At 40.7% G+C, this 22,104-nt stretch overlaps 1 protein-coding gene across 3 annotated transcripts; it reads right to left on the bottom strand.

Moving 5' to 3' along the window:
* Nucleotides 1-429: 429 nt before the first annotated feature.
* On the bottom strand, nt 430-21,707 carry zmynd11 (zinc finger, MYND-type containing 11). Of its 3 annotated transcripts, none has more exons than XM_069723642.1 (16): nt 21,526-21,707; nt 18,269-18,404; nt 15,302-15,461; nt 14,358-14,381; nt 11,393-11,554; nt 10,868-10,945; nt 10,244-10,336; nt 8,916-9,003; nt 7,786-7,841; nt 7,591-7,668; nt 7,180-7,298; nt 6,621-6,984; nt 5,797-5,871; nt 5,015-5,293; nt 4,718-4,903; nt 430-4,032 (listed from the first exon to the last, which is right to left on the bottom strand). In XM_069723642.1, exons 2-16 carry the CDS (start codon nt 18,397-18,399, stop codon nt 3,910-3,912), a joined length of 2,016 nt encoding a protein of 671 aa, XP_069579743.1. In that variant the 5' UTR covers nt 18,400-18,404; nt 21,526-21,707; the 3' UTR covers nt 430-3,909. The 3 variants fall into 3 exon arrangements, with proteins under 3 accessions (XP_069579743.1, XP_069579741.1, XP_069579742.1); XM_069723640.1 differs by having other exon boundaries at nt 6,612-6,984; nt 21,526-21,706; XM_069723641.1 differs by lacking the exon at nt 21,526-21,707 and adding an exon at nt 21,372-21,451 and having other exon boundaries at nt 6,612-6,984.
* Nucleotides 21,708-22,104: the final 397 nt, after the last annotated feature.

Here is a 22,104-nt window from a genome sequence, read left to right as displayed (position 1 = left end):
AAGTCATACTATAGCACAATATAATATAGCAAAATAGCAACATATTCGTATTATGGATTTAAGGCAACATACTCATAATCCCATATTCAAAGCCACCAGACTCAACTCCAGCGTTTTACACATTCAAATTACAGCAGAAGGACGAAAGAAACTTCTGTCTTACCTTCAGCTGTATTTTGCCATGAAATCGTTTTTGTTTCCTTCGCGAGGAAATTAAATATGTTCATCAGTCTTCCCAGAAACATCTCGTGGTTGCATATTTCAGGGGTTTATAAAGGAACTATTTCTTCAGCGGAGTAGTTCATCATTCAGGGTAACTTGTAGACTGAGTGTGGAAGAAGACATTAAATCTCTAAAATATGTTTTTCAACTTGGAGAAATGCCACTTTTCCAACATCAAAATCGAGTCATGAAAAGCAGAACCACGTGAACTTGTTGATACATTTATTTTCTCCATGTTAGCACATAGAATATATTTATATACATATTGCTAGCTAAAGTGTCAAAAAAAAAAAAAAAAAGTCAGGAGCATAGAAAATGTTAAGCCACGATTAATAGTTTACATATGGACAGAACAGAAGATCATGACCTACAGGAGGTGAGAACATCAGAAGCTTTACACCAATTTCATTCCTGTTCAAAGTACTTTAAGTACAAGACCGTAGCGTGTACTAAAATACAGTAAGAGTAGTGAAAAGTACAGTTATGATCGATTTACTCATTATTCCGAGCTGAAATTGGCTCGACAGAAATTTCTCATTGTCATATTGCGTTACTCTGAAAAGGAGTGCAACTATGTCTTTTTTGTTGTTGTTGTTGTTGTTGTTGTTTACATGAGGGGAAGAAAGAAAAAAAAAAAGAAACAACAAAAAGAAAAAGAAAGAAAAGAAGCTGGAGATACACACCTTTACTCATGCAGTTAAAAACCAGAGTTACAAACTGGAATGACATCAAAAAGTCGTACACAAAAGGGGACAAAAAAACAAAAACAAAAAAAAAAATCACTGAAACCTTCACGGCTGGATGGACGAATATAAAAACTGTGAAAAAAAACAAAAAAAACAAAACAACAACAATAAAATCAGGACGCAGCCTCGCGGGTTTGGGGAGAGAAACATGCATTTCATTGCACCGGTTGGTTTTTTAACAATTTAAAAAAAAATTAAAAAAAATAGCAATCTGATGAAATATTTAGACACATTAAAGGTGCAGTGTGTTAAAAAAAAAAAAAAAAAAAAAAGCTGAAAGTAAAACAAATCTGATATGATAAGAGTTGTACAAAACTAAAACGGTAAAAAAAAAAGAATATTTGTGAATTAATTTACAATGTACATACAAGATGAAGGAGGGGAATATTGACAGAATGACATTTTATTTACACGTAGTGCAATGATGAAGGGAAGACGACACGTTTGCAGAGGAGAACTGTGGCAAATACGAGAACATGAAGTCCAGAAACGTCATGTACAAATAACATGTTACATCTTAAAGTGATACACTTAAAAAGGTTTTCAGAGAAAGACGAAGCAAAACTTTTAGAGATGAAGTCTGGAACAAAAAAACGACTGAATTCTCAAACAGTGGGCAGTTCTCAAAATACTAGAATAGTTTTTTTGTTTTTTTTGTTTTTTTAATCAACAAAGTCCAGGAAAACACCAAAAAAAAACTTTTTCTTTTACAAAAACTAGAAATAATGTGAGGCTTTTTTTTTTTTTTTTTCCTTTTAAAGGAATCTTAATATTTGTGTCGGGAAGATTTGTTGAGAAAAAAAGAAACGTACAAAAGAACGCCGACTTTTGCTTTAAAGTTGCTGTTAATGAAACGCCAGCGATTTCAAAATAAACCCCTTTCCAGGTAGAAAATTCAGAGCAACTGCTAATTATGAGAATCGAAAAATACATTATGTAAAAAAATAACTGATTAGTGTGATCGAGAGAAAAAATCGTTAGTAATAATTTTGAGGGTTGGTGAATTAAATGAAATCAATTTATCAAACAGAAATTTCCATTATTTCTTCGATTCGCTGCTTCTCTCAGTCACGTCGATATAAACTGAATAAGTTCAGGTTGGTCGGAGAAAACAGGCACTTTGACGATGAGATGACATTTTTAACTCATTACATGAACTGACGATTTCGATTCAAAGAAAAAAATAAAAATAAGCGAAGTAAGTAAATAATCATGAAATAAATAGGGGAGCTGTTAACGTCTGCAAAATATATTAAGTTTATCCCCCCAATGAAAATCTAATTTTTGATAGGACAGACAGGGAAAGGTTTCATACATCACAAACCAGAGGAACCTGGAAGTGGGCGGGGCTTTCCATATGATTGAGGAAAGTCAGAAGGGTGGGTGGAGACAGAGGCGGGGACTATTTGCATATCCTGAAGGCGAAGGTGTCGGGTTACAGCTAAGCTACATTAAGGCATGAGGGGATTTATTTTCTCTGGAAAAAAAACAACAACTTGTAAATATGTGATTTAGATAAACAGAGATGAGTTTTTCCGATGCACGGAGAGGTAAGAAAAAATAATGGAGTAAAATAAAGGAGCTGCTGATATCTGCGAAAAGTAAAAGAAATAAATAGTGTATGGTGGTGAAATGGCTCAAGAATGACAGTAGAAAAACAAATAAACCACAACAAATAATTAAGTCTTTGAAAAACACAAGTTTGAAGAGTCACAACAAAATTGGCCGGCGATCGTTTGGGCACAATTTTTCCTGCGAGAGCTGATTGGAAACCCGACTTCCTTTTAAACGAGCCTTTAAGTAACGAGTACAATATAATGCACATAATGTCTGTAATTGGCATGTAGCGTGGAAAAGAAGATTTCGGTTTCCAACCTGGAAAGATGGAGGAAGTGCTCAGTTTTTCATGAACAGCATTTAAAAAAAAGTTGTTTGTTTTTTTGTTTTTTTTAAAAGCACTTTAACACGTGAAAATCTAGCTGAATAAAATTCCTGCCCGCTGTGTGAAGATTCACCAAATTTCATTTTCCGTGTTACCAGAAATCTTTGTTAAAAGGCAACGCGTCTGTACAGTGAGTCAATCGTTTTCCTCCGTTCAGATAATCTTCATAACTGAGGAAAAAAAGCCAACAGACGTTCAAAAAAAAAAAGAATTCAAATATTTAAACCCAGCAATTAAATTGCCCCTTTGACAAAACAAAGTGTTTTCCAAGCATCACATTTACACATCGACACTCGACATCCAGCGCGGGGAAGAAATAAAAAATAAACTACAGAGGAGATTCATTTGATCATTCACATTTGCATAAAGTTTTATATTGGTCCATCCATCGTCACTCCTTTTTAGACACCGTTGAGCTTCTGGTCTTTTTTTTTTTGTTGTTGTTGTTTTTTTTTGTTTTTTTTACCGTAATGATTGAAAAAGACAAAACTATGAAACTATCAACATGCATGTCGCCTCACTGGGGAGCTTAAATAACACATTCGGACACAAAATTAGCACTTCAGTAAAGAAATAAAACACCCAAAAATTAAAAATAAAATAAAAAAGATCATACCGCTACTCTGCATTCGAGCCTTTTGCTCTCGGGCAATCTGATCACGATTCAGAGGAAAAACAAAAGAAAAAAAGAAAAGTATAGAAAGAAAAACAATCAATACAAAGGGTACGTTAAATAATAGAAACAGAAAAAAAAAAAAAAAAAAAAAAGGAATAAAAAAGATAAATCGCCGAAAAAAACAACATCGGGTCCACAAAGTTTTCAGGAAGGCAAGTAGAGAAGCAGGAGGGAGATGTGTGTGTGTGTGTGTGTGTGTGTGTGTGTGTGTGTGTGTGTGTGTGTGTGTTTTTTGTAGACACTGACTGACAGGAGGAGGAGAGGGCGAGAGCCAATGGCGCGCTGTGTGTTGAGGGTGGGGGCGGGGCGGGGGCGGGGCTTGTTCATCTCTTCCTGCGGCAGGTTCGTTTGTGGTCGGCGTGCCAGTGCTCCTGCTGACACTTGATGGAGCAGTACGAGGTGTTCCAGCAGCAGTGGTACATGGCCTCCTCCTCGCAGTTATAACACTGGAACACACACCATGACAACAAACTTTATTGTATTATAATAATAATAACAACAATAATATCAAGATGTCTATTATAGGTGATCGAACAGCTGGATTGAAAATAACTCATCACTATTTGCATGTCTTTTTTTTTTTATTGACGGGATGTAAAAAGTGACAAATGAGGCCAACGCGGAAGTGCCTTCAAACTGCAATACCAGCGAGTGCCACCAGAGGTCGGCTAAAAAATAAAATAAAAAAAATAAAAAAAAAAAGCCTCCGCAGACTCCCGTTCAACTTCTCATTGAATTCTCCGTCAGTAAATGTTTTCCACCGGTTACCTCGGTGTCGTTAGCTGAAGTCGCTCCTACGTATTAGTGTCCTGGCGGTTCACGTGAAAATAATCACGTCATTAATTCGAAAATAAGCCTCAAAAAGACCTGGGGTTTTTTTTTTTTTTTTTTTTGGGGGGGGGGGGTGGGCGTGCGTTTAAAATGACATTTCACTTTATCGCCAATTTCAAATCAAAATCCCAGCCCTTACTTTTTATCAGCTAAATAAACCGAAATATTGAAGAACTCATCAAGTGATTAAAATAACAACGTGCAGCCGCCTCCATTATTTTGTTATGCTCGGTATTTACAGCGGTGTGATCTGGGGGTGTCCAGGCGCTTTGTGTCGGCGTGCGGTGCCCCGACACTCACCCACTGCTTCTTCTTGGTCTGCGAGACGAGCTGCTTGTTTTGCGCCACCAGCTTCTTCACCTCCTCCACCAGCTCGTCTTTACACTTCTCCTTCACCTGCTTGCACTTCCTCTCCATCTCCGCCTGAGCCGCCGCCACCGCTTTGCTCACCGCCTGCCGCTTCTCCTCCTCCATCTCTGCTCGGAGCTGAAGGGGGACAGAGAGGACATGCGGAGGGACTGTTTATTTATTTTTTTTTGTCCTTTAAACCTCGACTAGATCGATTCTTTAAAAAAAAAAAGAAAACGCGACCGCCACCTTTTCCAGAGCTTCCCTGACGACGCGCTCCGTCTCCCTCTTGTTGTCGGCCTTCATCATCTCCTTGACGTCGTTGAAGACCTTGGTGTACTTCTCGTGGCACATGTTCTGGCAGGCGCCGTCGCTGCTGGTCTGGGTGCCGCGGTGGAGCGTGCGCGGCGACCCGCCGCTCGCCTTCTTGGTCTGCGTGGACACCGACAGCTTCTCGGGCTGCGGCGGCGCCGACGACACCGGGATCTCCTGGCTGGAGCTCACCGCCTCCACCTCCGGCTCCAGGTCCTGGGCAGAAGACAACGATATGGAACCGATCCAGGCGGCGGCGTCATTAAAATGTTCACGATTTTTTTTAAGTTGCAATTGGATGTTTTTAATCTTTATTTATCACAGATCCTCTGAGGAGACCGTGACTCGAAGTCTGATTATGTGTAATCAATTATTATCCTCTGGTCGGAGCACAGTTTTAATTCCTAATATCTCAAATGTACCTGTAATATCTGCATCGGTGCGAATATCATTTTTCATCTTATATGATATACAGTTGTTTGTGTTATTTTGTAAATATTAAAACATTTTTTTTTAAATGTTTGTTGTAAACATTTCCACCCTGGTTTTGATCATATTTAGTAGAATCTATGTTTTACAGTTGGCACGCAAATCTTTACGTACAGGATTAGAAATTTGGCTCCAAAGAAAAACAGAAAAAAGTAAGTAAAACGTTTTCCCACTCCGGCTACAGAGACGGTAAATAGTCAAATAGTTTGTTTGTCAATGAACCGACTTACACTGACTTCCTCTTTCGGCTCGACCATTTGAGTCCGGCGGCTTTTCTTTGCTTTTGGCTCCTGGCTGCCTTTGAGCTGAAAAACAAACAAAAGCAAAAGCAAAAACAAGGTAAATATGAAATAAGTGAATATTTTAGGGTTGCGCAGTATTTGGATTTTTGACATAATGATATTAACAAGGTGTTCCAGCAGAAAACACGTGGAAACGTGAGGTCTTATTTAAGGAAATCAGGCGGCAATATGAAAAACAACATGGCATAAAGTCGCATAAAACACGTGAATTAGCCACAAAAGTACCTTTTTAAAACATATTATCGTCAAAGGAACATTTGGAAGTAATAAAAACTTTCTGGTCCTCAAGATACAAACTTGAATCAAACCCTCAGACTGCTGTCTGTAATCTGTAACCTTTATAATTACTATTTATGATTATTATTTATCTGTCTTATCAGTGTTAAAGATGGTTGATTGTATAGTTTTTAACTTGTCGTCTCATAAAATAAGTTTTACAACCAAACAAACTGAGAAAAACACTGAAATATTGTGCCACAGTTCAGCCACCAGATGGCACTATTTGCTGTATTAAAGTCTAAAGTGCTGGAATTTGGTGAATTCTGCAACTAGTTTGTAGATGCAATAAAACAACCAAAAGCATAGAGAAGATCCTTTTCGGACCAGGAAACAACAACAGGGTCAGTTTTTGCTGTTTTATGTAGTGAATGAATGAAAAGGAGACTGAAGAACCACACATGCTTGTTTCACTTATGGCCACAATTCAACATGTGGTTTTGTAAAACTGCAGCGACCGCACTCACATGGCGGACCTGCTCGTTGCTGGTGGAGGAGATGCTGGACTCGGCCTCGTCCGTCCGCTCTAGCCTGTCCGTCCTCCCGCTGCCCTCCTCCTCTTCCTGCTGCTGCTGCCGCTGGCTCTGGTTCTGGTTCTGATTCTGGCTCTGGCTCTGGTTCTGGTTCTGGTTCGGGCTCTCGTTCTGGTTCTCGTTCTGGTTCTGCTGTTGCGGCAGGCTGGCCTCCTCCATTTTCATTTTCCAGAAGCGCCCCTCCCTGACGAAGCGCTGGTACACCTCCAGCTCCTCGCACGCCTTCTTCCAGCCGTTGCTGCGCTTCACCTGCAGCTGCTGGACGCTCACCTTGATGTCCTGGATGTTGTCGGCGGGGATCCACGCTCTGCGGGGTCACAAAGAAAACACAGATTCAGATTAACAAAGCAGCTCTTTAAAAAAAAAAAAAAAAAGATTTTGTGACGTCCACATCAGCAGGTTTAAAGGTCCGATTTGACGAAATAGAAAGCTCGTTCGGGATTTCCGAACTAGACCCAGATCATTTAAACTGGAGCGTGATGCTGTGTACTGTTGTGCTGACCTCTGGTGCTGGTGTCCAAAGAAGCGTACGTCCACCTGGTTGTCCTCCCTCTGAAGAACTTTGGCCGGCCAGTAGCCAAAACCTTTCATCTTGGCCCAGACCAGGTCGTGGCTGGGGCTCTGCCGAGGTAACGCACGGAAAGAAATCATATTAGACTGAAGGTCCAACAACTTGTTTCAGTCTAAAAATGGTCAGAAAAAAGTAAAACTGTAATTCTGTAGAGCTCGTTTGTTTTGTGAAAATAACCGTGATCCTGACGGTGAAATACATTTAAAGAAAGAGCCCCTTTTTGCCATTCTTGAATAGCTTCAATCCCCAAAATATCCATTTTGGGGGGGTTTAAAAGGGAGAGGTGTACCAGAGCTGCATCTTACAACTGCTACCCAAGACGTTTGGTTTGTTGATACTCACACAGGGGTAACAGAACCAGTTGTCCGGCCGGGCGTTCGACAAGTAGAAACAGTTCTTACACAACAACAATTCATTCAACTGGAAGACAAAATGAAGGTGTGTTAAGAGGACTTTCTGAAAACATCTGGACTCCACGCAAATTTAAAAATCAAAGTAGACATTTCCGTGACACTAAAAAGATAAAACCAGCCGTACCTCGTGGCACGTGTCGCTGAAGAGCAACCGGGCGATTTCTGCCTGGTCGCTGTGAACTACAACAAAAGCAAAAAACAAAACAAAAATCTGACAAAGTGTGTTTAAGTGCGCATTTAAAAGAGAAAAAAAAAGAAAAAACTTTAACTTTCATTAATTCTAAATAAAAAAAATAAAAAGTCAGGGTCAGTAGAAGGTGAAAAAGTGATATTAAAAAAAAAAAATGAAAGTCTAAGAACAAGAAAAACTGGAACACTGTTTGACAGCAGCAATATTTACATCCTGTACAAAGCCGTGTTTTGGGGTTTGGTTTTAATATCCACTTCTGCTCCTGAGCTTTTTCTGAAATCACCTTCTGCAGGTGTTGCGGTTTACAAATGGTGTTTTAATGAATATTTTCATCACTACGTGTGGACAGTTCTGCAGTGATTGCACCGTTTGTTTGGGCCAGTAATGTTTGTTGATTCATTTCCATCATGTTTTCCAGCAGTGGGGTCACAGTTGGTGGTGACCATTTAAAAAAAAAAAAGAAGCTTTTTAAAACGTAGCAGCAGCAAAAAGATTTTTGGGCTTTTTTCTTTCTGGAACATTGTCATTTTGCTGCATATCTTTTATAGATGTATTGCTTTTATCCATCTGTTTTTATTTATTATTGTAAAGCTTAAGATAAACAACCCAATTTCTCAATGTATTCTCAATACAATTTTATCTTGTATATATTATTTTTCTTAAAAGGTAATAAAGTCCAAACCCACAATTTATATAAAATACTACCCTGAAATCCTCATATTCCTTTACAATAATTCTATAATATTCCACATACAGTTTGGGTTGATTGTTGAACCTCAACGGACTGAAATGTGTCCACAACACTGATTATTGTTTACTGTCCATCATAAATAACTTCCTGATTAGATTCCTTCTCTTATTCACTGATTCTCTCATCAAATGTTTTTCTCTTTTATTTGGAAAAAAATCACTCATCTGTTTTAGACAATAATGAAAAATGTTGGGGTTCAGAAGACAAAAGATTTCTCAACATAAGGTCAGTAGATTATTCTGTACATTAACCAGAAAGCAAAGGAAACCCACGCTGGGCAAGCGTATTCAAAGCTGGACAACTTTCGACCCACCTCCATACAAGATGGCCGTGTTGTGAACAATCAGCTGAGCGTCTGCTTTGAACTCCTCGAAGCTCTTGTACTTCCCTTCAGACAGACTCTGAGGGAGGATGGCAGAAAGAGAGAGAGAGAGTCAGAGGTAGAGGTAGACCAGTACAAAGAGGTCCATTCACATGCTGGCTGAGTGTGTGTGTGTGTGTGTGTGTGTGTGTGTGTGTGTGTGTGTGTGTGTGTGTGTGTGTGTGTGTGTGTGTGTGTGTGTGTGTGTGTGTGTGTGTGTGTGTGTGTGTGTGTGTGTGTGTTTTTGGTGACCAACATGAGGGAGGTCCAAGAGAGGGCAGTGTGCTTATTAACACTGAAAAACACACACGTCTGGGCAGAGATCCAATATGTCTGGCAGAGGTTGCTGCGTGATGCACCACTGACCAAAGCACAGCAGCGTCCTGCCTGACCTCTCTCACTCACACACACACACACACACACACACACACACACACACACACACACACACACACACACACACACACACACACACACACACGCAAACTAGTGCTGCTAGGAAACACCACAGCTCTGAATGAAGATAAATTAACTGCAGTCACCTTTAAACGCCTTCTACGCTTCTGCCTCGAACATTTCTATCAACAAATTCATAGTAAAATGAACCAAACTCGGCATTATCGTATTAGATCAACACGGAAAGAGTGTTTATTTTAACTTTTAATGTAGTGTAAATAAAGAGTTGAACCTTGTAGAGTATATAAAAGTGGACGTCGTGTCCGGGTCTGAAAAATGGTTCCGATGCAGAAGTGTCTTCAGCTGCAATACCAGCGAGTGCCACTAGAGGTCGGCTCCAAAAAGCCTCCGGCTCCATAGACTCCCATTCAACTTCTGTTATCAAATCCAAAGTGAATAAAATGTGTCCATCAGTTATCTCGGTGTTGTTAGCTAAAGTCACTCCTTCTTCTTAGTTTTCTGGAGGTCCATCTGAAAATAATCCCTCATTCATTAGAAAAGAAGATTCAAGAAGACCTGTTTTTGGGGGCGTGTCTGTTTGATTGACAGGCCTGTGGGACGGTGAGGTTTCAGCTATCGGTGGGCGGGGCTTAGTATTGTCGGGTTTCCAATCAGATTGAGTCAGCTCGTCCAAATATGGTCACTTCCGGTTCCAAACTAGCAAGATGGCGACGGCGTTTAAACAACCGTCAACAAATCGTAAAAAAAAAAAAAAATCCGTATTCATCTTGTGTACAAAAGTAAAGAAAACAAAACAATGACCCAAAAAAAGCTATAAAGGACATAAAATTAGAAGATAAGAACGGGTGAGCTTGTGCGTTTACCTCTTGGATGTTGGAGACGTCCAGTGCGGTGTGGATCAGTCGTTTGTACATGGGATGTTTAGTGTCTTTGCCTTTTTTGTTTAGGTCCACCGCCTGCGATGAAGAGGAGGGGTAACGATTTAATACCATTTCATATAGAGGGGAAGTGATGCCGGGATGAAGGAGGAGATGGAGATGGTGCAGTGGGAGGAGAATATTTCTGCTAAATTGGTGGTGGAGTGAGGATTGTTGGAGTGCAGAATAAAAAGGTAAACAAACTTGTGGTGGTAGCTATAGTTTACAAGCCAACGGGATATATACCGTGTTTGGTTGCAGCAGTATTAAAGAATTAAGGTCAATGAAAATCCAAAGCTGAGTTATACACTACAAAAAATTAAAAGATTTGCTGACGGTAAACATGATTAAAAAATTCCCTGCGGTGTCAGGAAAAAAAAAAAAAGAAAGCACCAGGCGGAGACAAAAACAAAAATCAGTTTCAATAAACATGGTTTCAATTTTTTTAAATACAGTATTTGTGGTGTTTAAAATGGACAACAGCGTGTTGAAGGTTTGACGAGCCGCAGACGTAAAACAGCGACAACAAAGGGGAAAAATAAATAAAATGATAAAAATCCACGTTCTCACCCTCTCCTTCATCCGCTGGACGATGAAGCGCAGGTATTTACTCATCTCCTGTTTGTTCAGGTTCTTCTTTTTACTTCCCTGAAGGAGATTAAAAAAAAAAATTACAAAAGAAAATTGGACCCCGTCAGCAAAATCCTCCAATAACACTGACACGCTTTCCTTTTAACATTCATTAGAACAAAAATTCTTCCATTTCCAAAATGATGCTCAGGAATTTAAAAAAACCTGACATAATAACAATTCTCACTCAAAGTCAAACTCCCTCCCTTATGTTTTGACTTTCACCGACTAAAAAGCTGAAATTTCATGACCTATAAAGAACAGAAAATCAGGCCGTGCTACTTCACTCTATTTTGGTAAAGGGCAACTTAAAAGTTAAACAAAATTCCCTGATATTTTACGACTTGGCCCCCCCCCAAAAAAAAGAAATCGATTTCCACGACTTCCCCGGTCTGGAATTCCCCGACCCGTGGAAACCCTGTAATAAGACGTTAAAAAAAAAAAATAAATAAAGGTGACACCGACCCTGCAGGCGACACACTGCCAGTGGGAGCCTCCGTCTCGGGGCTTGCCGTCCTCCGACAGACACTTGAGATGGTAGACGCGGAAGCAGTTGTCGCACGCCATCACGTCGCCCGGTAGGTGGCAGTCGAAGCAGTACCAGTCGTGGCTCTCGGCCTCCCACTCCTGCAAGGCAGACACGGCGGAGCAAAAAAACAGTTCTGGTGACCCCCACACCTCCCACCACCCACAACCCGCCAAGCACAGCAGGGAGGGCGGGGGGTTGATTTAGTGAACTTTTTCTCTCACTGAAAAGACAGGAACTCTCTGGTTAAATTAAAACCTTAAAACAAAAAAAAACACCCAAAAAAAGGAGGGAAGGGAGGAGGGAGGAGGGAGGGGGGCGCTGTACTCGCAGTTCAAGCTCCGCCTCTTTCTAATTGTGAACTTCCAGACTCAAAAGTAGAAGTTAATAAATTCCAGGTCGGCCTGTAATATTTCTTTCTCTCTGGTATTTAAGCAGCAACTTTAAAAAACACCATTTCATCAAAATGGGGGGGGGGGCGCTAAATAAATGTACCCGTCGATCGCCCCTCGCCGACGGTCACCAGCTTCGAGTAGCAACCAAAGAGAACGAGTAAAGACTTTTGTCGGGTAAAAGTTGCTTGGCTGGTCTTGAATTTTCCTTGTAGCTTTTTTTTTTTCATCACTTCACTTTAATGTATCTTCAATTCGCTGTAAACCAGACGGTGACTTGTTTGATATTAAATCAAATGTCTGCGACTTCTCGGGACTATCTATCACTGGCGAGTCACATGGCTGGATATCAAAGCTCATTTCTACCACAAATGTGTTTAAATCGCAGGATATTAAAAAACTGTCAAGCAGTAAAACATCGGCACCGATCCGACTTTTTAAGTTCTCGGACCAGATGCTTCTTGTTTGGACAACTTTTTTTTTTTTTTTTTCATTTGAGGATTTCTGCTCATTTAGTTTTTTCCTAAAAGCATACCGTAACAAATTTCAAGCAAAACACAAAAACGCTCATCGTTAATTACCTTTGAAGCGTTTATGGACGGTAGCGAGTGAAATGAGGCTCGTGTGGAAAACTTGGCCCCAAAATAAATAAATAATTGCCTTCTTTCAATCTCATACAAACAGACTGCAGCATTTGTGGGTTGTTGTTGTTTTTAATTCATTTTTTGTTTTTTTTCATTAAGGGGTTCAAGTGAAGGGCAGCAGGGCAAGAAGTATGAAGCGCTAGAAACTCCCCTCCTCAGCAGCCTGTCAGGAGTCCAACTCCACCCACTCACCGTCTGGACCGACTCAGTCGTGACCGAGTGCCGCTCAATAAAAACTAGAAGAAGAAAAAAAAGACAGCTCGTCTGTCTCCATTTCTTCTCCATGTGGCGATGGGCTCTGGTTTAAAGGAAGCTCACGACATTTAGCGTACGAACGCAGCAGCGACGATCGCGAACGCAACTTCACGATGAAAGTGGGCGTGGCCAGAAAAACCCTGAAAAATCCAGAGCTGGTTTTTTTTTGTAATTTTTTTTAGCCTGCCAGATTATCTATAACGAATTTGATCGCAATCTACCGGGAAGACAAAGGAGGTCTCGGAGGGGGAAGACGTCGGAGACCGACAAAAGTAGTCGAGCACGTGCCGACACGACGCTTTCAAAACTTTAATTCGGAAAGAAAACAAAATCTTGAATGTGTCGTTCTGCAAAAGTCATATATAAAATATATCATATGTAGCCTCATATATCATCACGTGGACAAAAATAAAGTCCATCCAGGTGTGAATTTACCCCAAAAATCCAACAATGTTCTTCTTTTTTTTTCCGTCCTCTTCACCCACACAAACACTTGAAAACACAGCGATGGTCCCTCTTGTGTTCTGCAGAGCGTCAAGAGTGTGTGTGTGTGTGTGTGTGTGTGTGTGTGTGTGTGTGTGTGTGTGTGTGTGTGTGTGTGTGTGTGTGTGTGTGTGTGTGTGTGTGTGTGTGTGTGTGTGTGTGTGTGTGTGTGTGTGTGTGTGTGTGTGTGTGCCACTTCACTACCGTTGGGACCGTCTGATGAAAGACGAGTGGCTGACTTAAAAAAAAAATAAAATACAAAAGCTGCAGCTCTCCGCGGCGTCGGAGAGTTTCGTTTTCTAACATCCATCCATTTTTTCCCCCCAAGAACCTGGTTTTGCCATATTTAAAAGTTACGATCGGTGCCACGGCTGTCTGTGAGGCGGGAGTATTCCCCCGGAGGTCAACCGAAACGTCCAATTCAAGCTCCGGTCCGTCCCACCGAGCGACGGCTAACCAGAACCAGTCGGCCGTGCTGCCGGCGTGGAGGGGGAACAAAAAAAAAAAAACACTAAAAAAAAACAACTAAAGAGCACAAACCACCCAGCTTCCCTCCCTCCTCCACCGTGACGTAGAAATAAAAGAAAGACGACGACGAGAAGCATGCCAGACAGAAGTTCAGAAACACACCGTGGAGGAGAACTTCAACGACCAACACCAAAAGACCACAAACGCACAAATGCTTGCAACCAACCTGCAGCTGCATCGCTTCTCGTCGATTCAATTAAGCAATAATAATAATAATAATTTACGTGATATTTGATGAGCAGCGGGGAACACCTGCAGGTTAGCGGCGAGCTCACATTTCATCAAGAACGTTTGGCCACGGAGACACTGCAGACTTTCATGAAGCTTTCTTTTTTTACAGCATAACTGCGTGACAGGAAGTAGCCCCCCCCCCCTCCCCTCCCCCGTGATTACCGCTGAGCGATTTCCAAATCTTAAAATAAACAGCGCAGCGAGTGGACACACTTTCCATCTCGTCGTTTTCAAGTCTGTAACTTGGTTTTTAAGGTTTGTTTTTTTTGGTTTTTCTGCAGTTTGCTTCAAAAGATTCACTCCAGTCGCTGAGCACGTTGGCAGAATGATGTTAGTAGAGGATTTAAATAAATAAATAATGCAGCCCTTACCTTGCTTCCCTCGGCTTTCGGATCCTGTGATTGCAAGCGATTCAAAGAGTGTTTAAAAGACTTTTTCTGTGATTTTTTTTTTTTTTTTTCCTGGCCTGCAGTCATAACAAACATTTATATCTACAGCAAAGCGACTAAGAAAAGAAGCTTCGTTTGTTTTTAATCTTTTTTTATAAATCTGACAAATCACGGCAGTTTGTTTTCTGGTTTTCCTGCCATGTGTGTATTTATCCTTTTATTGCTCTTATTTTTTCATCTATATTATTTCGTTTATTTCATACGTATTTGTAAATCTGTTCGTACTGTGTGTGCTGCTGTGACGACTAAATGTGGGATTAATAAAAAAATCTAATCTAAGATCTATATATTCTGGATGTCCCGCTCACCCAGGACTGATAAACGCTCATTAAAACTGGGATATTTTTTTTTTATTATTATTATTCATTATCAGGTTTCAGTTATTACGTTTTGATGAGAAAACAGGTTTTTCAGCTACAAACAATTGAATTACTTTTTTTTTTTTGTACGAAGGATTCTTTGCCGTTTTATTCTCAGTTTAACCACCGGTGACGACAATGTTTACTGCATTTGAAGATTTCTTTACGGTCGTGTGTCACGGCTGATTTGAAATCGGGAAACTAAAGCAAAGAAAAATTGAATTAATTAAAAACTGAACTTTTTTTAAAACTATTTTTTTTAGTGTTGTGTTGCTTTTGCATTTCTTTGTTTTATTACCGCAACAGGAAGTCAATTAACCAATTTGTCGATACTTGATTGCGTAACATTTCTAACGTGTTTTTTTTTCCAGAAGCGTCGAGCTTCGATTCGACTGGTTTCTGTTCATTTTACACTTCGCAACTAAAACACGTTATAAAACATAAGTCCAATTGATAAAATAGGACTGAAGTCAGGAGGCTGATGAACGAGCTCCCCGGGGGTCTCACCATCTCGTCCCCCGGCAGCCAGTACCCCTCCTGCTCGATGCCGGCCTTGGAGCCCTTGCAGCCGACGGTCAGGGTCTCCACCACCAGGCCGTCCTTCACGGCCAGGCTCAGCTGTCTGGCCGTCTCCTTCGGGTGCATGCCGAACACACGGCTCAGGTACCTGCACAGAGACGTGATTGAGAAAAATAAATAAATTAAATAAATCGCAAAAGCAGCCGCGCTAATGACGAGTTATTTCACATCCGGAGGTGAACGTTTTAAAAGTGTAAAGGAGGTAAGAAGTCTGCTGCATTAATAGGATTAATTAATATGAAACTGAATCCTTTATCGTCCGTCCATCCGTCCGTCCATCCATCCATCCATCCATCCATCCATCCATCCATCCATCCATCCATCCATGGGGAAGCAGCTGAGCGTCTGTGTTTACTACCGAGTAACACAAGAGGAGCCCACAGTGTCGGGCGACCCGACGTCCAACAGCATTAAATAAACCGGAGGTTCACTCGAGGTATCATCACCCCCCCCACCCTCCTCCCCCCCAACACACATCTTTAAATACACGAGAATGACATTTCCATTTATAGTTTTCACTCTCACCGCTATCGTCTTCCAAACTGCAGGAGACAGAAAATAAAGAACAGGTTGTTTATTTTTCTGTGTTGAGTTGTTTAAAAACCTTTATTACCGACTCAATCTGCTCTATAATGGCTTTATTAGCTCAATAAATAAATCAACTAATCCATTTTATATCAGGCAATTAAAGCGGCAACCTTCAATTATTTGTCTTTAAATTTGATCTAAATTTATTTCATAATTTAAATTAATTTTGTCAATAAAATGTCAGGCAAATAAAATGACAAACTGCCCAGGGGGGGAAAAAATTATATTTGTGTTGTTTGTGTTTTGTCAAAAGAAAAAACATAAAACAAAGAAAAATAAAAAACAGCAAATGCTCATCGAACGGTTTGAAACATTTGCATAAACAATCAAAGCCTGAAGATATAAGCACAAATAAATGCCACCTAATAGTCGAATCCACAAACCATTTCAGCTCTAATCTCTCCAACTCTGCTGACGCGGCAGGTTTTTACACCCGGCTTTGATTACCGAACTATTTCCTTGTGATTATGTATCTAAATTAGAAAACGAAATCAAAAGCAGGAAAACAAACCAACACAATTAAAATGAATCAATTTTACAGCGATTAAGGAAATACAAAGCAAAAAAAAAAAAAAAAAAACACATTTGTCTTTGTGCGTTTTGAGTTTTCTCTCCTCGTTTCATTTGAAAGGAGATTATCCATAAGTTTACCAGCTGGTTAAATATATTCCAGACTTTTGTACATTAGCAGTTAGCTTTGTTAATGACTGACGTATTGATTTGAAGCTGCCTGATAGCGGCAGGTTACCCATTAGCCTCCTCCTCTCCTCAGCTTCCTCCGTCTCCACATCACACCCTTAAAAAAAAAAAAGAAAACAGCCACGGAGGCTCGCGAAATCAAGCTGCAGAAGGTCGCGAGGCGGCGGCGGCGCCTGCATGCCGCTGCTTGCCGTTGCCGTGACAACAGCCCGCTCCTGTTTCCCGCCGGCCCGGTAACTCGTCTGGCGAGCCGCCAGCTCCCGAAGGTGCTCGCCAAAACTCGCTGGAAAAAAAAAAAAGAGAGAGAGACGTGCCGAGTGTTTCCTGTAAGTCTGCGCCCCTGAACGATGGCGAGGTTCCTCCCAGTGGATTGAAAAAATGATAATAAGTAAATCACCACGCTTTTAAAGCGGGGAGAAGCCAAGCGCGCTGCGGATTGGAGGCGGGTGGGATTGAGGTGGGATGCAGGCGTACAGGGCGGTCCGGCTTCACGGCAACAATGGCGACCGAGCGAGCAGCAGTCGGAGAACGTCGAGAACTGAGCGTCCGTCGGTCCCTTTTGGCTTCGCAGCTTGAACCGACAACCTCACGAACAACGGAAATAAAGCGAGGTCACAGATGAATAAGCTGAGCGGTCCGAGAATCGCTTCGGGATCTCCTCCAGACGTGAAAGCAAGACATAAAAAAACTAACAAAAAAACCTCTCTGCTCGGAAACATTCACGTATGTCTGATATGACAAAATAAAAGTTCGATTGTCTCGTTAAACTTCTTAAAATGACATCTTCTCCTTCTGACTAAGTTTAACTTCAGAAGTTTAACGTGCCAACAAAAGGTGAATAAAACAGGTAAACGACAATATTTACTGCATTTGAAGATTTCTTTACTGTTGTGTGTCTGTTTAATCAGGCAGTGATTTGAAATCAGGAAATTAAGCAAAGAAAAATTTAATTAATTAAAAACTGACTTTTTTTTTTTTAGATGACTTACACGTGACGTGTTGCTTTTAAACTTTTTTCTTATATTACTGCAACTAAAACTTAAAGCAATTTTGATTGCGTAACATTTTCTAATTTGTGTTTTTTTCAGAAGCGTCGAGCTTTGATTGACGTGTTAACAAATTAATAAGCAGAGTAGTCCGATATGGCTGATAAAAAAAACTCTCTGCTTGAAACAATCACGAATGTCTGATATGGTTTTCCCCACAAAAAAGTCCTTTCCTCAGTCTAGTGAGCAAAAGAGGCTCCACGTTTCCACATCACACCAAGATTGGCCTCCAAATTATTTGTGATGTCACAGATCCTGCACGTCGGCCCCACCCATTAAAAGTTTTCATATTTCACACTGTTTCAGTGCTTTATTTGCAGTTTTGTAGTCCGTAGGAAGGTTTTTGCAACAGGTGGATTTAAAAACGCTGAACTATCCCTCAAAACTATTGAAAAAGCCACAGAAATGTTCCCCCGCTACTTTCTGGCATCTTACAGATAATTAAATGATATAATCAAAGTTATAAAAAATAAATAAGAAACAGATAGAAAATGTGCCCTACACACTGCGAACATACTGTTTACGGTACGATTCAAAAGCAAACATACAGAAATGGACTTACTTGGAGATCCGGTCCATGTTGGCGATTTGTTTCTGGTTGCGAATGACCTCGATGGCCGACCACACGTACTGGACCACCTTGGGGTCCGCCTGCCTCTTCTTCACCACGCGTGACATGATTTCCTTATTCATCTTAACTATAAAAAAATAAAAATAAAAAAAAATCAGCAAGTGAATGAAAAGTAAGATTATTAAATTGCAAAGAAACGTCTCACAAGACATCACACGTTTGATTGCAGAGATGTTTCATCATTATGTCAAATAATCCAACTCAAAATAAAGTGACATGAAACAAATGTAAAAACAGTTGTTTATATGGTCGCTTATTACATTTTAAATATTTGGTTTTAAACCAGATTATTTTATAGGGCATGAATGCTTCCAATATATTGTATCGTTCGTGATAATATAATTCAATTTTTTTTTTCTTATAAAAAATAATAATATATATATGTCATTATAAATTCAATATTTTGATTTGAAAATGAAAGCCGTGTTTGTTGATGATGGACGTCATCTTGGGACAAGATCATTTTTTAGTTTTTACTTGAAATTTGCAGGTAAACTCTTACGTTTATGCCGACATATAAAACTATAACATTTATTTTGTTGCATCTGTATGTTCTTAAAACTAACAACATTTTCCAGTGTTTTTTGGTTTTTTTTTCATATCAGCAACATCTTTATGGCAGAGATACTCCAAAATATATTATTTTAGGATAGTAGGATTTCACAAAAATATACAATATACAGGAAACTAATATACATTTATCTGTGATCAGTGTAGAAAACGTAGGCAAAATATAATACTGCTTCAACAATCTGGTGAACTAAACAAGAAAGTTATAATAATTAATAATTCTTCAAATAATTCTCAAAACCTTGACTTGCTGAGGATGGTTTAAAAGATTAAAAAAACTGCTTCTAATTCAGTCCAAGACAAAAAAACAACTTAAAAAATGCGTGATTTGCGATGGTTTAAAAAAATAAAAACAAAAAAAAGCAAAATCAAACTTTTTGGTCCACCAATTTTTTCCCCCCATTTATTTCTAGTCATTAACTCTCATCTCAAATCATTCACAGGATGCACAAATATTATTCCAAACAGAAAAACGTGTAATTTCCTTACAAAAGTACATCAATCACAATATGGGAAGAAGTTTTATCAAAGGCGATGCTCTGAACTTAAGTTCTTGGGAAATTGTACACGCGATCGCTTTGATGCAATGAGAACAAACCCAGCTACAAAACGACATCGTATTTCTGCAGAGAATCATCGAGATTAATTCTCTCCAATCTACGCACCATTTATTTGAAATTCATCACGCGTGAGCCCCGAAAAACTCCGATTACACATCAGCGAGGAGATATTTGTATCACGCCTCGTTGTTCAACAGGAGGAAATTCTCAATAGTTCCTTTACAAATATCGCGCCGAGTTAAGCTCACAAAGGGCCAGAAGGGAAACGGGGGGGAAAAAAAACTACCACGAATATCTTAAGAAATTCAAATCCGATTTCACGCGGCCCTCCTCTTCAACAATCCGTGAAACTTGAGATGTCACTTTCTTAAAAAAAAATAATCTCAGCCTAAAGCCAACTATGATAATACTTAAAGCGCTTTAATATGAAGGAAGGCGCCTGGCTTTAGTGCCCGTTGTGGTAGGAGAGGCGGTGACGGACGTGGAGAGAGGATGTTCCTTCTTCACACTCTTTTTTTCTTAAATAAATAATACAAAAAATAAAGAGTGGATGCAAATCAGGGGGAAGCTGTGCAGGAAATTAAATAATAATAGCTGTTACAAGTGAAAAGAATGAGAGCCTGAAAGATTTATAACTCAGATTGCCTCTGATCAAAATCGTGTCATCACATATGATCTGCCTTGAGTGGCTCTGATGGTGATTTCCCGGATCGATAAATCACGTTTAACTTTATATATAAAAACAATGCAACAATTTTCATACAAAATGTAATGCAGAAAAAGATGCTTTAGAAAACTTTTCCTGTAGTAAAAGTAAAGTAAATATACAAACAGAATACTATTGAATTAAACTAAACAACAGTTTAATCTTCTTCTCTTTTTTTTTTGCTTGATATTTGAATCACTTGTTATTCATTGTTTTTAAGTGAAGCACTTTTGGATGTGCTCTACAAATAAAGTCTCTCTCTGCTGGAGGAGGAGGAGAGGAGGAGGAGGAGGAGGCACCTCCTGCACCCCCCACCCCCTCTCCACCTGGTCTCCACCGAGACAAGGTGTGGGACACCGGGAGCCCAATTACAAGGCAGGTTGACAGCTGTTTTGTTTTTGTTTTGTTTTAAACAAAAGACACCACACAAACACTGTGACACCCCCCCCCTTCCTCCTCCTCCTCCCCCCCCAATAACCCCACCTGACATTACGCCAAGTGAACAGTCGCCGTACCTCCCCCCCCTCCCCCTCCCTCCCACAATAACCCCCTCAGGTTACAAAACCAAAGTAAATAAACAGTTGAGCAGACGCTCAGCTGTTGGAGGGGAAACGACCAGCTCTGTTAGCATCGAGCCACGCTAACAGCAAACCATGTGACAACGGCACCGATACGTGGACAAAATATACACCGCGTACATATGTTTGCGTATATTACACACACATTAAAACAACAACAACAAAATCATAACAAACGTTTTAATTTAAATAACACACCGGAAGGTAACTCGGGTCATATTTGGCGAAAAACAAAGAGACCAGCTGTGGAAGGCCAACGGAGCTGCTAGCAGGCTGCTAAGCTAACGTCCAAAAAAAAAAAAAAAAAAAAAAGAAGACAAAGATTTCACCCGTTTATTTATATTTATTGAGTATAAGACTCCGTGACGACGTTAAAGCCAGAGAACAAAGCAGCGGTCGGCAGGTGAAACGTGCTGTTGGGGGAGTTTACTTTTCTTTTTTGGGGGGTTTTGGTTTTTTTTTTTTGTTGTTGGCGAAGCTAGTAAAGTGCTACCTAGCCGGTGAACCAGCGGAGGGAAAATACAACAAATAAAAAGAAGCTGGCAGGATTTCACACAAAACAAACAAACACCGAGGTCTGGTCGTCGTCTTCAAACAACAAATAAAGCAGGGAAACACACCGGGCTGGCGGAGCTCCTCCGACTCGTTTGTTTTGGAGGGCGCCGTGTTCACGATCCTCCATCACGGGAGACGGACGGGCAGCTAACGGCTAAGCTAACGGAGCTAGTGTTGTCATTGAGCCGTTAATAATGAAAGGAAAGAAACCGAACTCACCTCCGGCTGCAGTGAAAACCCGCGGAGGAACCGGGGAGGCGAGGCAGCTCACATCGGCGTGTCCGGAGCCAGCGGAGGCCGCGGATGGTGGTTTTTGTGTGTCCAGCGTTGGAAGCGGCGCTGAAGGCTGGGAGGTAAACACAGACGGCGCCGCGGCAGCGGCGGAGCGGCGGCGCGGCAAACGGCGCGGCGCGGCGCAGCCGCAAGAGGGGGTGGGTGGGTGGGGGGACCTCTAGCGGTGGAACCCGGCTCATTGCACCCTGCACTCACCAGCCGTGGATTTTTAAAGTGGCACTCAATGGGATTTTAATTTGAAACAGATACAGGAAGTGTTTAGTTTTGTATTTTGTGTTATTGAACACAACGTGATGACACGAAGATAAAAAAAAACAAACACCGAAGACACAATAACGAAAGAGATCAACCTGAGGGAAGCAGACGAGTCATCTGTTTCCGCTTCGTCTGCTCGGGCAGGACGGAGGCGGCCCAGCAAACAAAATAAATGAACGCGAGGCATTCTGGGATATGTAGTCTTCAGCTGCAACGAGCGCTGTCAGTGGGCAGAGTGCTCCCTCTGGT

This window comes from Brachyistius frenatus, unplaced genomic scaffold (genome assembly GCF_029030835.1).
Source record: "Brachyistius frenatus isolate BFR_SWC_R1_liver_20210118 unplaced genomic scaffold, ASM2903083v1 Contig_339, whole genome shotgun sequence".
In the NCBI taxonomy this organism is placed as follows: domain Eukaryota; kingdom Metazoa; phylum Chordata; class Actinopteri; family Embiotocidae; genus Brachyistius; species Brachyistius frenatus.
This window is presented reverse-complemented; position numbering and strand designations above follow the sequence as displayed.

Bases quoted from the DNA above. Each gene is read 5' to 3' on its own strand.
- zmynd11 (XM_069723640.1), bottom strand. From the start codon at position 18,399: ATGAATAAGGAAATCATGTCACGCGTGGTGAAGAAGAGGCAGGCGGAC. The intron at 11,555-14,357 runs GTAAGGGCTGCA...TCTGCCTTGCAG, and splicing joins CGAAAGCCGAGGGAAGCAAG to GAGTGGGAGGCCGAGAGCCA. The intron at 10,946-11,392 runs GTCGGTGTCACC...AATCTCCTTCAG, and splicing joins GGCAGTGTGTCGCCTGCAGG to GGAAGTAAAAAGAAGAACCT.